The sequence below is a fragment of the Genypterus blacodes genome, unplaced genomic scaffold, assembly GCF_046128005.1.
Source record: "Genypterus blacodes isolate CSIRO-AG114 ecotype Tasmania unplaced genomic scaffold, CSIRO-AGI_Gbla_v1 ptg000012l_1, whole genome shotgun sequence".
NCBI classification, from domain to species: domain Eukaryota; kingdom Metazoa; phylum Chordata; class Actinopteri; order Ophidiiformes; family Ophidiidae; genus Genypterus; species Genypterus blacodes.
In genome coordinates, this window is record NW_027466826.1 from 6,144,725 (window position 1) to 6,157,226 (window position 12,502).

At 41.4% G+C, this 12,502-nt stretch overlaps 2 protein-coding genes across 6 annotated transcripts; one reads left to right on the plus strand and one right to left on the minus strand.

The window, feature by feature from the left end:
* Window positions 1–1,081: 1,081 nt before the first annotated feature.
* On the minus strand, window positions 1,082–8,575 carry LOC143010843 (AP-3 complex subunit mu-1-like). 4 transcript variants are annotated; one of them, XM_076163408.1, is made up of 10 exons: window positions 6,192–6,301; window positions 4,919–4,992; window positions 4,387–4,664; window positions 3,870–4,041; window positions 3,420–3,557; window positions 2,277–2,362; window positions 2,036–2,169; window positions 1,694–1,901; window positions 1,436–1,580; window positions 1,082–1,292 (listed from the first exon to the last, which is right to left on the minus strand). In XM_076163408.1, exons 3-10 carry the CDS (start codon window positions 4,657–4,659, stop codon window positions 1,192–1,194), a joined length of 1,257 nt encoding a protein of 418 aa, XP_076019523.1. In that variant the 5' UTR covers window positions 4,660–4,664; window positions 4,919–4,992; window positions 6,192–6,301; the 3' UTR covers window positions 1,082–1,191. The 4 variants fall into 4 exon arrangements, with proteins under 4 accessions (XP_076019523.1, XP_076019532.1, XP_076019541.1 ...); XM_076163417.1 differs by lacking the exons at window positions 4,919–4,992; window positions 6,192–6,301 and adding an exon at window positions 8,408–8,575; XM_076163426.1 differs by lacking the exon at window positions 4,919–4,992.
* On the plus strand, window positions 5,601–12,077 carry LOC143010866 (adenosine kinase-like). 2 transcript variants are annotated; one of them, XM_076163439.1, is made up of 11 exons: window positions 5,601–5,755; window positions 7,956–8,030; window positions 8,315–8,368; window positions 9,190–9,268; window positions 9,379–9,551; window positions 9,698–9,806; window positions 9,918–10,088; window positions 10,213–10,248; window positions 10,331–10,445; window positions 10,556–10,642; window positions 10,732–12,077. In XM_076163439.1, the coding sequence occupies exons 1-11, from the start codon at window positions 5,664–5,666 to the stop codon at window positions 10,854–10,856; spliced, it is 1,116 nt and encodes a 371-aa protein (XP_076019554.1). In that variant the 5' UTR covers window positions 5,601–5,663; the 3' UTR covers window positions 10,857–12,077. The 2 variants fall into 2 exon arrangements, with proteins under 2 accessions (XP_076019554.1, XP_076019562.1); XM_076163447.1 differs by lacking the exon at window positions 5,601–5,755 and adding an exon at window positions 6,385–6,489.
* Window positions 12,078–12,502: the final 425 nt, after the last annotated feature.

The following is a 12,502-nucleotide window of genomic DNA, read 5'->3' on the forward strand; positions in this document are numbered from 1 at the left end:
CTGAAATCATAAAGGTTTATTCTATAGAGGTGTGTGAGCTCAGCGGGCACAGGTTGGTGTGGATGGCAGTATCATTTCTTCAGGTTGATCAGCATTATTTTCACCTGAAGCAATAACGGGTCTCATGATTCATGATTGTAATGACTTAACATTACTTGCAACCCGATCAATACGTTTCTTGGTGCTCTCATTTTCTTTATTTACCGAATTGCAGTTCACCCAAGTATAACATTTTTTATAATGGCTGGGCACATTTAATAGTCAAATGCAGAATCTGTGTTTGTTTGTAAAGGCTTGTCAAGTACACAGTAATGTGTTGTTGTCAATGATTTTTAGGGACAGCTCGTGCTGAATAGCAGTACAGAATGTACTACATCGGGTAACTAAGTGTTTACTTTATTCAACATCCTGACTGTATTATACCTTACAGCCTTTCTGTGCCTTGGAAGAAATAAAAGACAATAGCAAAAAGGATGGTGTCTATGAATTAATGAATACATTACTGGTGCCATGACACAAAATAAGAGCATGTTTTGGTAAATAGCAGACACAAATATCTAATAAAAAGTTCATATCAGCTATCTTAACACTCAAATACAAGTTTATGTCATACAAGTAATAATATATATAGCGCTGACGTGAAGTGAAGACCTATTGGTTAATTATTAAATAGTTCACATATTGGTGGATCTTAAAAACTAAAGGAATGAACAATGGTCAATGGGTTAGGTTTGTGTTCATCCGCATGACTTGGATGACTTGGTGCTTCTCTAATTTCTGGGGACAACCAATATACTTTTTAAAAAAAGGCAATGGAGCCTGAGATGGTGCAAACTCCACTCCAGTTTTGATTTTCAAAGCTTCCATTTTAGCACAAACACAAAATAACCCTTTGATGTCCAAGGATCAGTCTTTAGACTCTAATGCCTCCATACGTCTGGACTGGTGTTGTTAGTGACCAACAGACAAAGAGTCCCCCTTTAATGAAATCCAAGTAATTCAAAGTATTTCTAGCTTTTTGTTAGAAGTATAAACTGGATAAAAAACGTAATTTATCACGACAGACAAAAAAATCAATCTATAATGTGACATTTTATTAAAATAAGCAGGAGTATATGTGACACAGCTGTGTGATAACCGTGCCCATATCTGCACACTGGATTGTCATACAAGGCATACAACAGACACAACTTAGGTCCGCATTTGGAATATCCCTGCTTTGGTCACATATTTGACCCCTTTGAAAGGTCTGTACTTCTCTCCATGCATGTCAAGACGACTCACTTTAAGCCCTGTAACAGAGAGCAGAGTTAAAGAAAACCAGTGACAAATGATTTTTTTATGATAAAATGACAATAATGCCCATGAAATAAAAGGAACTTACAACTTAAATTCTTAACTAGGATTTAGATGAATGGAAGGCAGTGAGGAATACCTGATATAGTCAGATGCTGGAGTTTAAAGCTAATGTTAAGTGAGGGGTTCTCCTCGGGTCTGGGGGCTCCAGCCTGCATACTCAGACTGCCTTGCAGGTTTGGAAGCTTCTGTGGGTTCAGTGTCCCAATGTTCCAACACACCACCTGGAAAAACATCCATGGATGAATTTAGCTATGTATATGAATGCTGCAATACAAACAAAGCATATATCCCATATTTACTATGGAAGCTGGACTGTTGCCTTGTGAACGGTTACCTTGGTAGCAGGCTCATAGGTGTAGCTTCCCTGTGAGGCTGTGAGGTTGGCACTGTGAACAGCTTTAGGCATTGGGATGGTGATCATCAACCCCTCCACGGTTTTTCCCATAGTCTGCTTAGGTCCAACTGTGAGGTCCAGGCGACCACAGGATCCAGTCTCTAAAAAGCTAATGTTCTGCATCACATACACTGGAACGGCCACGTGACTGAGTAAGGAAACAAGAAACATTATTTACAGAAAGCCTGCCAGGGAGTCTGCATACACAGAATGAGCTGATTGATGCAGTGTTTTCCCTTTTAATTGAATTCCAGATTGACATGTAGTGGCATCTGTACTTACTTCTGAGCGCTGATGAGATAGGTCATGAGTGTGAAGTTTCCATCCGGTGGGATGAAGGAGATGATACGTTCCGACTCCCAGCGCTTAAACCGCACACATGGGTGGAAACTCACATCATCAAGAAGATGAGGATTCTATCATCAGAAACAATAATTGGAGGGGATTTTGCATATGGACGTTAAAGGCACACATGCAAATCACCAAATGCAGCACAGCTGAGCCTAACTGAACCTGAACCTACCATAAAGCATAGAGTCAGGTCAGGCATCCCAGAAAACCTCACGCTGGCTTCAATAACACCCCTGACCTCCGCAAATATTGTTGCTCCTGAACAACAAAAGAATAAAAAAAAGACCTTTACAGACTGACCACACTTTCAAATATGATTATAAGACACATATGATACACACACACACAGGGAACCGTAACACACACGTCAACAATGTGTTACTAATTGTCACTTGAACCGTGCTTAACAGTTCTAACTTACATACAAATCTGACATCAAGACAAAGTTAAAAAACGTAACTCGTTCCTAACTTGGACACTGAATGTAACACCAAACAAAAACATCAACGCAACACAACAGTTCTAAAGGTAAAAGAATATATAATTCACTCAACTGAAATAGATTCATTAAGCATGTATTGATTGTGATTGGGGACACAGAGATGCATTTGTTCATCACAGGTTCCTCAAAAACATCATATGAGATCACTGCCTGCCATCTGCCCTGTACAGCTGAAACTGTGACTCATCAGAGAAGAGGACCGTTCTCCAGCGTGCTAGCGACAATAGAAGGTGAGCTCTTACCCACTCGCATCAATTATGACATCGACCTGTACACAAAATCAGGACCACAAGGAGGACGCTGAGCTATGTAGACCAACTGTTTCATCAGCTGTCCTTGTGGCCTCAGACGATCCTGCAGGTGAATAAGTTGGACATGGCGTTCCTGGGCTGGCATGGACATACACGTGGTCTGCAGTTGTGAGGCCTGTCGTGAGGCTGGAGGTGGTTTATGGTGTAGAAATGAACACCCATGACCCCGGCAAGAGCTCTACATGACATTCCTGCAGTCTGCATGCCAATAGCACCGTCTCTTTACTCTTAGAGGCGTCTGTGACATGGTGCTGAACAACAATACACTTGTTACACATGTTATGTTGGCCTGGTCGAAACTAATTTGTGGGCAGAATTTGAGAGAAATAAGATTGAAAACTAAAAATGGCAGTTCAATAAAAAAGTGTAGCGTTTATGTTTTTGTTCATACACACACACGTCATTCATACATACATGTAAATGCAGTACATACACATGTTAGAGACATTGTTTTGCCTTATCTTATTAAGGCTAATGCATGAAACAAAGTGGTTATTTCTACCTGATTTGTCCACGATGGCATCTATTTCCTCAATGATGTCAAAATAAGCCTCATTGTTGGTGTATTTAACACCAGGCCTCCTCCATGGAATAGTGGACAATTCACTAGTGGACGACAGATCTGCAACATTGCTACTTCCTGAAAAACACACAAAACAGTAGAAGTAGAGTTTTAAAAGGGCACAAACAATTACTATAGCTGCAAGAAGCAATACAGCAAAAATCAAGGAAAAAGGTGTTAAGCTTGGAATATAACAGATAATAAATACACATAACATAACCGATCTTTTAAGCATTTGTAATTGAAAAGCACAGGGTAGTTTGTGGTGCATGTCGTCACTACAATTGTCATTTTCTTCATATAAATACATACTACTTTAGCAGCAAATGCAACTAATTTGTTTTATAATCCATCAATTACCAGCCCTTCTTCAGAGTGACCTCGGTTTACCTGTGAGTGTGTTGACAACCGATCGCAGAAGAGTCGGTGGCTTAATCATCTCTTTGAGGACATTGAACTCTGTTGCCAGTGGGAAGCCATTGTCCAGCATCTCATCCAAAAGCTCATACACAACCACCATATTATCCTTGATCACACTTTCCGAGCATTGTCCAAAGTAATCCTGTAGAAAATGAGAAACAGTCTGACATAAGTAAAAAAACTTCAGAGTCTGTAAGCCATATTTGCGTTACAGCACTGTGCTCATTTGGAACTAAACTGTATCACGGAGTGTTTAAAGACAATCTACTTGTTAAATCCTTATCCAAATCAAAATGTTATAAATTAACGGTTTTATCCCCTGTTTTTGTTGTACACTAACACAAAATGTGTTTGGCAGCAATTGCATCTTCCAATAGAAAGAATCAGTTGTGATGAGTGTTGTCAAATTTGATCATAACTGGTAATTCAAAAAGCATGCAACTATTAAAAAGATCGAGAAACTAATTTTGTCCTAAAATAATCACACCTGAAACATCTCCACCACTCTGTGCAGGAATTCGATGACAAACAGTGGAGGGACATCACTTTGGGTGACGGAGAGGAAGAAGAGCTTGGACCTGTAGATGCTGATGAGATAGTGATGTGGGGTCTGCAGCACTGGGGGGACATTCTCGGGGTCCCCTGCTTTGTCCTTTGCCTCAAAAAAGTATTCACAAACACTCCTGCTGATCACGCCCTTCCAGTGTTTCTCCAGGACGATGACGCAAGAGTGATTAATCAGGAACAGGCTGTGGATCATCTCAACTGGAACAATGAGCCGGTTGTTAGTGGTGGTTGTGGTGGTGGTGGTGATGACAATGTTGTGAAAAAGCAACAGACGGGTTAGAGCGCTTGACTTTTTAAACAACACACAAATCATTAACATCTGAATGCGAATAACGTTATATTATCGTCATCATTTGAGTTATTTAAATTTAATGCCAAAAATAAAACAAACTATGGGGTGACACGCGTAAAAGAACGGTCATTTAATCAAATAGTTATCATAACAGTTTTACCTGCTACCTCAAGTTGGCTGTGCAAAGTTACTTGGATTCAACATGGGACATTTTCCGACCTGCTCACTTGACGCCTGAAGTGATCACACGCGGGCAAGTCAATGGTGCATATTGACAAATCCAAAAAACGACATCAGAAAAAAATGAAATGAAAAAGTGTAACAGCGCTGCACAAATGTACGATCACTGCTTTCAGACCAACTTTTGGGGCTTTAACAGGCGAGATTTTTGGACAGCTTGTCCGCAGTTTTCCTGGGGTAATTTTGCCCCGAGTTTCACCTTACAGGGCATCATTAACATAACATCAGGGGAGAATTCTTGGTACGCCGCTTAAAAATACGAGATCTCGTATTGGTACACACGCCCAGGCAAATATTTCGGTTCTCTAAATTCAATCACAATCTAACTACATCGAGTGGAAGTGTTTATTAACCCCTCCACCAGTGTGCACAGTGGGGACTCGCTCCACAGCGTGTTCACCTTTGCTATGCTACCTAATAGAACATAAACCAAAGCTTAAAATTGAACAGATAAATTGCAGATTTCACTTTTCTTTATTTGATTTGGTTGTGAAAAATCAGAATCATGAACGGCTCATGCTGTCAGGGCAGCAGTCGAGAGAGTCATTCAGGCTGGAAGGAAAAATCCCTGTCAGGCTGTGACGAGGGCAAAGACGTCACACGGAGTTCTCGTGTCGGTCGAATTGTCCCGCTGGTTCTGTGATTGAAACGTGCAGCAGTCAGTCATGGCGTCCGAAGAGCCGCGGGCCAAGAGGGCAAAACTCACAAAGGACGAGAAGACAAACTCGAAAAACAAAGAAACTCCTGCCAAACTAAGGTGACCCAAACCGCTCGCCTCTTTCTAGACGACACGACGCTCGCAGTAGTTTGCTAAAGGCGACGGTTCAAGTCCCAATATCTTCAGGCTTTGTACGTCAGTAGCGTGCGTGTGAATGACAAAAATGTCCTTACAATGAACCCATGAAAAAATACGTGGTTGGACACTTATTACTTGTGGCCATTAGATGCCCAGAGGAGAGGACAGCAGAGGGCTGTGCTAAGCAGCTAATGATGCTAATAAACAGTGAGGCGACTGTCGCAGCAGTCACGCCGTCAAAACGTGACCACAACCTGTCGGCTGTATGTCTAAATAATAACAAATTAAAGTAAATTAAAAAGCCGTTCATATATTTGGATCGGGTCAAGAGTTCTGCTTAGTTGTAGTAATATAATGGTATTCATTGCAACCAATATTAGTCAAAAAGGAAGTATACCGGGGTCCTTGAACGTCTCATTGCAAGCAGAGACACATGACGGCCATCCTCTGCGATGGTTGAATGGAGGGAAATGTGACTCAAACCATCATAGTGACATGCATCTGCCCAGAGGGTGTGTGTCGTGGTAGTGTGAGTGACAGCCAATGCCACGTGTATATGCTCGGAGTGGGTGGAGTTAGTGATGGGTACATTTTAACACCCTTGGGTTAATATTTAGGACTTTTTAGGCTGCTCAACAGGTCTGTCACAACCAGGCTGTTGCACATAGAGAGAGGAGCATCATGTCTGCTGCAAGGTAAAACATTAATGGATGAACCCAGAAGGGACCAGAAAGGGGTTTTCTTCTGGTGTTGTAATGGAATTATGCATAATTAATTGCCAGCATATTGAGAGGATGGTTGTGGATCAGGATGTGTGTGTGTGTGTGTGTGTGTGTGTGTGTGTGTGTGTGTGTGTGTGTGTGTGCTTGACACGCTGATATTTAGAGTGACATTTTCTAGTTCACAAAGATTGTCACTCTTCTGCAAGCAAGAAGTCTAATTTCTTCTTGTTTCCGCTGTAAATCCTAGACTTGTTCACACATAGAAGCAAAGGTTGTATAGGAGTATATACTGTGTTGTGTCCTGTTGACACAATGTGTAGGTGGACTTTGTTGACACACTTGCCTCCATCTGGATTGTTTCCACAAAACCAGTTCTGCATCAGGGACCTGCAGAAGGAGCGGCACTTACACCGAGACAATGTTAAAAAGCAAGATCAGAAAGTGGCTCGGCGTCAAACATGTCCTCTGGAACACATGAGCGTTCCTAAAGAACGTGTTTTGTCAGACGCACCCACATTCTCATCTGATTGGAGGCAGCTAAAGTCTTCTTCTGTTCAATTATACCAGATCTGTCACTAGGCTGGGTTAATATGGGTTAAACATTTTCAGAATAGTATTTTTCAAACCTTTGCCAATGTTTAATATCATGTATATCTTCACTAAGACCCTTGCAGTTTCAGGCTATGGAATAGATTGCTTATCCTTCTTTACCATCTTCATACTTAACAATACAGCATTGTTGCAGCTAGTTTGCATTTCTTTCACGAACACTAGGGGCATAATTACAGGTTGAGTTTATTTGACATGTATAAATATGCTTGTATGTGACCTAATAACCCCTTTAACAACCTGGACTTTGGTTTTCTATCAAACTGAAAATGCCGGCTCATCATTGAATGCATACAGGGGGGAAGACAAATACACTGACGTCACACAAACCACGTGATTCACACTGCGGGTGGCGCACAAGAGCGGGGAGCACTTGTTTGCTTGTTTAGCTTTTGGTATCAGACGAGCACAAAATGCTTTACAATCACAGCTGCTGTGGTGTGGATTGCAATGAGCTCAGCCGTGTCATCAGCCATACTAAGTGCCAATTTTAGACCAGGGGGGCCTCATCATCATAGCATAAGCTGAAAACAGAGAAATGACATACGCAAGGAAAGATATCACACACGTGTTCACAATTTCCTCTTTTGTAAGTGGTGAAAAGGTTTGCATGCCAAGGAAATCTGTCCATGCATGTCCTGTTCCCTTCACTTCCACTATTAACTACAAACCACCATTGCAACTTACTTAATGCATATTGAAATCAGTCTTGCATTAGATTTCCTGAGAGTTTGTGTTGTTTGTGTTCTGCAGCTCTGAATTCCATTTCACTGTGATTAGAGACTTCTGAACTTGTGACTGAACATAGTTTACCTCATTGTTGTTTTCAGCCCTAACTCACTCTATGGGATGGGAAACCCCTTACTGGACATCTCTGCTGTTGTGGACAAGGACTTCCTGGATAAGTAAGTTATAGGAAGTGGTGCACATGAATATTGTCTGTCCACATACTTTCTTATCATGCAGTGCATTAGGTTCAGGGTCCCAATATTTTTGTCCAGGCCATTTAAATGAGTTTTATTCAAAATAATTTGAGTGTCAGTTATGTTAGATATAGAATAAGGACCTAAGTGCCTGTTAATGCAAGATGTAATAGCAGCAACTGACAATGACACATGACAGAAATCACAGTGTCTTCTTTGATAGGAAATATATATCCTAAATGGCATGTACATTTTTATTTTTACAGGTACAGTCTAAAAGCCAACGACCAGATCCTGGCAGAGGACAAACACAAAGCACTGTGGGTATCTTTAATCAAACACTCACGATTTTATCTCACATTTTCCCTGTAACCACAGCAGAAACTCTGGCTTTGTCCACGGCTATAGTTCATCTTTGTGTAGAGTTCACGGTCGGTGCGGATGAAAGGGTAAAAACTTGCAAATTTCCATACCGCTACTGTGTTTTGGAAGGGGCCAGTCTAAACAGGCACGGACCAGAACTCAACACAGTCGACCTTGGTTCCTTAAATCCGACCAATGATCGAGCCGCAGACGCTTCCCCTCCCAGACCCTCTGAGATAACAGTGAAGTTTGAGCCAGAAAGTAAACATTAACAAAAGGACATATTCCAGCTGTACGTGTGTTTGTTGTACTTAGTGTGTTATATAGCGTGTGTGTCTAGAGATACTGTACATGTATAGTTCTACAGATAGGGTACCAATGGAAGCCACTACTGAGAAAAGGGAAATTCATACATTTTGGGATTTTCAATTAATAGATGGATCAAAAAATAGGAAATTCAATCATTCAAAGTATACCTATAGTGAAAGAAAGATCATTGAGATTATCCAATTCAATTTGTTTTGGAAGGTACCTACCCTTACACACCCTTTGTCATACATTTATTTATAAAAATCAGCTGCAAGTTTGATCCAGGGAAGAGTCCATGAAATGTTGGTACTGGTTGGTACTCCAGTGAGAATGATAGAAGATAGAAACGAGTGATAGAAGGCTGGGTGACAGAAAAGACAGACCACTGCCATTAAGGTGCAATAAATTGGATGTTATAGTTTCCGATCAATGTAAGACGAAAACGTTCTCTGTGTTTTCGCGTGTTAAGGTTTGAGGAGATGACCAAGAAGTTCAGTGTTGAGTACCATGCTGGAGGAGCCACACAGAACTCTATAAAGATCGCTCAGGTCAGTCACTGCATCAACCACCGCGTCAACCATCCGCATAACTGAACTGTTGAGTGAATGATACTAGCTGGCATCTGTTAAAGAGTGTTTTTTTCCCCTGCCGCCTGTAGTGGATGATCCAAAAGCCTCATAACGTGGGCACTTTCTTTGGCTGCATTGGCAACGACAAGTTCGGAGAGATCCTCAAGAAGAAGGCTGAGGAGGCTCACATCGACGCCCACTACTACGAGCAAGACGAAGAGCCCACAGGCACGTGTGCTGCCTGCATCACTGGAGATAACAGGTGCTTATTCCAAATCATTCAGACCTGCATAACTGGTATTTTAAGTTTAATATTGGATCCAATTATGGATCGCTCGTGAGGATGAACATATTGGAACTCAACAGAGAACATCTGAACTGAACTTCTACTGTTTTGTCTCCTCTTAGGTCTCTGGTTGCTAACCTGGCTGCTGCAAACTGCTATAAGAAAGACAAACATCTAGACCTCAAAGAAAACTGGCATCTGGTGGAAAAAGCTTCAGTCTACTACATTGCCGTGAGTTACGAATCGCTGCATCTGGCCGTCTTCTTGTGACCCTGAGATGTACAAACATGGTTCTTTAGATTGTCGATGTAGGTATTGAGTAGCTGTTGTGTTTTGTTCCAGGGTTTTTTCCTGACCGTCTCTTTGGAGTCCATCCTCAAAGTGGCCAAGCACGCGTCGGAAAATAACAAGCAGTTCTGTTTGAACCTCTCGGCCCCGTTCATCTGCCAGTTCTTCAAAGATAACCTCATGCAGGTTATGCCCTACGTCGACGTTTTGTTCGGGAATGAGATGGTAAGACGGACTCAGAACACGATTCAGATATGTTGAACATTGCCACAGTCACTCTGGTCACTGTGGTTTATGTCCTTATTAATAAGCACATTAATGAAGGGGAAATATGAATCTTTTATTGCAGGAAGCAGCCGCATTCGCTAAAGAGCAAAACTTTGAGGTGAGTCATTTTTAGCATCTCATTGTATTTCCTGCGTTCCTTGTATTAGTGACTGATCGTGTCGGTGTGTTCCCCTGTGTAGACCGAGGACATTAAGGAGATTGCCAAGAAGGCCCAAGCACTGCCCAAAGATAACCCAAAGAGAAAGAGGGTCGTAGTTCTGACTCAAGGGAAGGATGAAACGGTTATGGCTCAGAGTAAGCTCCTCTTTTTATTCCTTTCGTATTCATTTATTACCTTTTGTTATCTCAAGATCTGTGTTTGGACAGCAAGAATTTAGCTTTATTTGTTTTTTATCTGTATACAGGTGACAAAATTGAAACGTTCCCCATTCGGAAGATTGATTCCAAGGACATCGTCGACACGATTGGTGCAGGCGACGCCTTTGTAGGAGGTACAGTCACCTTGTGTTTATAAGTGTATCGTGATGGTATGTGGAGATTCCTGAATACAATTTTGAGACATTTCCCCTTTGTGACGCAGGCTTCCTGTCTGAGCTGGTCCAGGAGAAAACTCTGGAACAGTGTGTGAAAGCGGCGCACTACGCTGCAAACGTCATCATCAGACAAGCAGGTTGCACTTTTCCAGACAAACCCGACTTCAAGTGAGGCTTCTTTGGCCCTTTTTCATTAGCATACATCACCAACTCTCCCCTACACAAAACCCCCGTCCTACTCCTTCAGCAACTCACTGTCACTGAAACGGTCAGGGGTTCAGTTTCAATGATACCAAATTGGAGCTGAAAAAATATTGATTTAAACAAACAACCTTAATAAGAATTGCCAGCACCTCGATGATTCTTACTCGGCTTCCGGCACTCTTAACTCTCACTTCACATCCACTTAAGAAGCTAATGGAAATTTTTATGTTAAGGGAAATTAATACAATTTCTATCCTTTTGTTTTTAGATACTGCAATGGCATTTTTTATTAGTATTAGTGATTATTTTAGAAGGAGAGAGACAGATGAAGACTCAGACAGATGCAGACACAGACAGACCTACCTGGTGCATACACGGGACAAACCGAAGGCTCTTATTTCACCTGTGGTAAAGCCAAGTCCAGACAAAAGAAAGCTAGTTCTGCTCATTATTGGGCCTGCAAAGATCCACTGATGTATTTGTGTCGTGCCCTGCTTGACCACTTAGTCTCGTCATTGAATTTCACCTTTTAACTGTCAATGGTGTTACTGTTTCAGCCTTAATGTTCCCACTTGGAACATCACTACTCTGGATATGTTCCTCAGTTTGGAGAGAAATCAGTGCCTTTCTGTTTTGAGTTTTATAACTTGATAAGGTTTTCAGGACGCGATGTAAAGCAGTATTTCCACGTTCGCCTGTGTATGTACTTGAAACTCTATAACGAGTTACTGTTGTCTTGTAATATCGGATAATAATGGATGCAAAACGTCAACACAACATCACAAAACCTCATTTGTGTTTTGTGTTGAGCCTGAGATGAAATCATGTCCGACCATTTTAAACCAGAGGTACTGTTGCAAAGCAGAAAATGTAAATGGTTAAAAATCATGGATCATTTATAAAAATGTCTCGATAGAATTCACACAACTGGAGTCTCATTTATTATACTGTGGAATCCTTAATCAATGTTAACGTATACAAAAAAGGAAAATGGTGAAATGACATCTTAGTGAAAATCCTCCATGCAATGTCACCATGAATTTCAGAGTGCGGTTTGAAACAAAACACTGCCATCAAGTATCAACAGATCAGATCCGCCGAGACATGGACGGTCCTCTGCAAATCTAATCTGATCATTTTAAACTGTAATCTTGCATTGTCAAAATAAACCTTATTATTATTTTCCCCATCACTTGGTTTGTCTTGTTCTTGAGTGTCCTCTGGCTACTGATGCTCTCACTTCTGGGTAAATAACCTGTGCAAATACATTACAAGAACAATAGCACCGGACGAAAACAGCTCCATGTTACTAAAAATAATAAGAGATGTCCTCCGCTGCATTGGTGACAGGTACATTTGTCCCCATCATCTTCTGGCGGTTGGCATCTATGTTGCTTTACTGCCATCTGCTGGACGGCCCTTTCCCCATCTAGTCCAACAATGCCATGGCATACTATGTGAAAAGGCGCCAGATGTTCCTGGATGTAGCTGCATGTACGAATACTTAAAATCACTAGTGGCATCTGAACGGTTATCCCAGTAAAAAGAAGTAAACAAATGATTGCTTGGATTTATGAGCTTTTGAAGTGCTTTGGTCCACGTCCTATGAACTCC

Excerpts from the sequence above, each read along its gene's own strand:
- LOC143010843 (XM_076163417.1), bottom strand. The coding sequence starts at position 4,659 with ATGATCCACAGCCTGTTCCTGATTAATCACTCTTGCGTCATCGTCCTG. Across the intron at positions 2,170-2,276 it reads ACCTGACTCTATGCTTTATG|AATCCTCATCTTCTTGATGA; the intron begins GTAGGTTCAGGT and ends TTCTGATGATAG. Across the intron at positions 1,293-1,435 it reads CCAGCATCTGACTATATCAG|GGCTTAAAGTGAGTCGTCTT; the intron begins GTATTCCTCACT and ends TCTCTGTTACAG.
- LOC143010866 (XM_076163439.1), top strand. The coding sequence starts at position 5,664 with ATGGCGTCCGAAGAGCCGCGGGCCAAGAGGGCAAAACTCACAAAGGAC. Across the intron at positions 9,269-9,378 it reads ACTCTATAAAGATCGCTCAG|TGGATGATCCAAAAGCCTCA; the intron begins GTCAGTCACTGC and ends TGCCGCCTGTAG. Across the intron at positions 9,807-9,917 it reads CTTCAGTCTACTACATTGCC|GGTTTTTTCCTGACCGTCTC; the intron begins GTGAGTTACGAA and ends GTTTTGTTCCAG.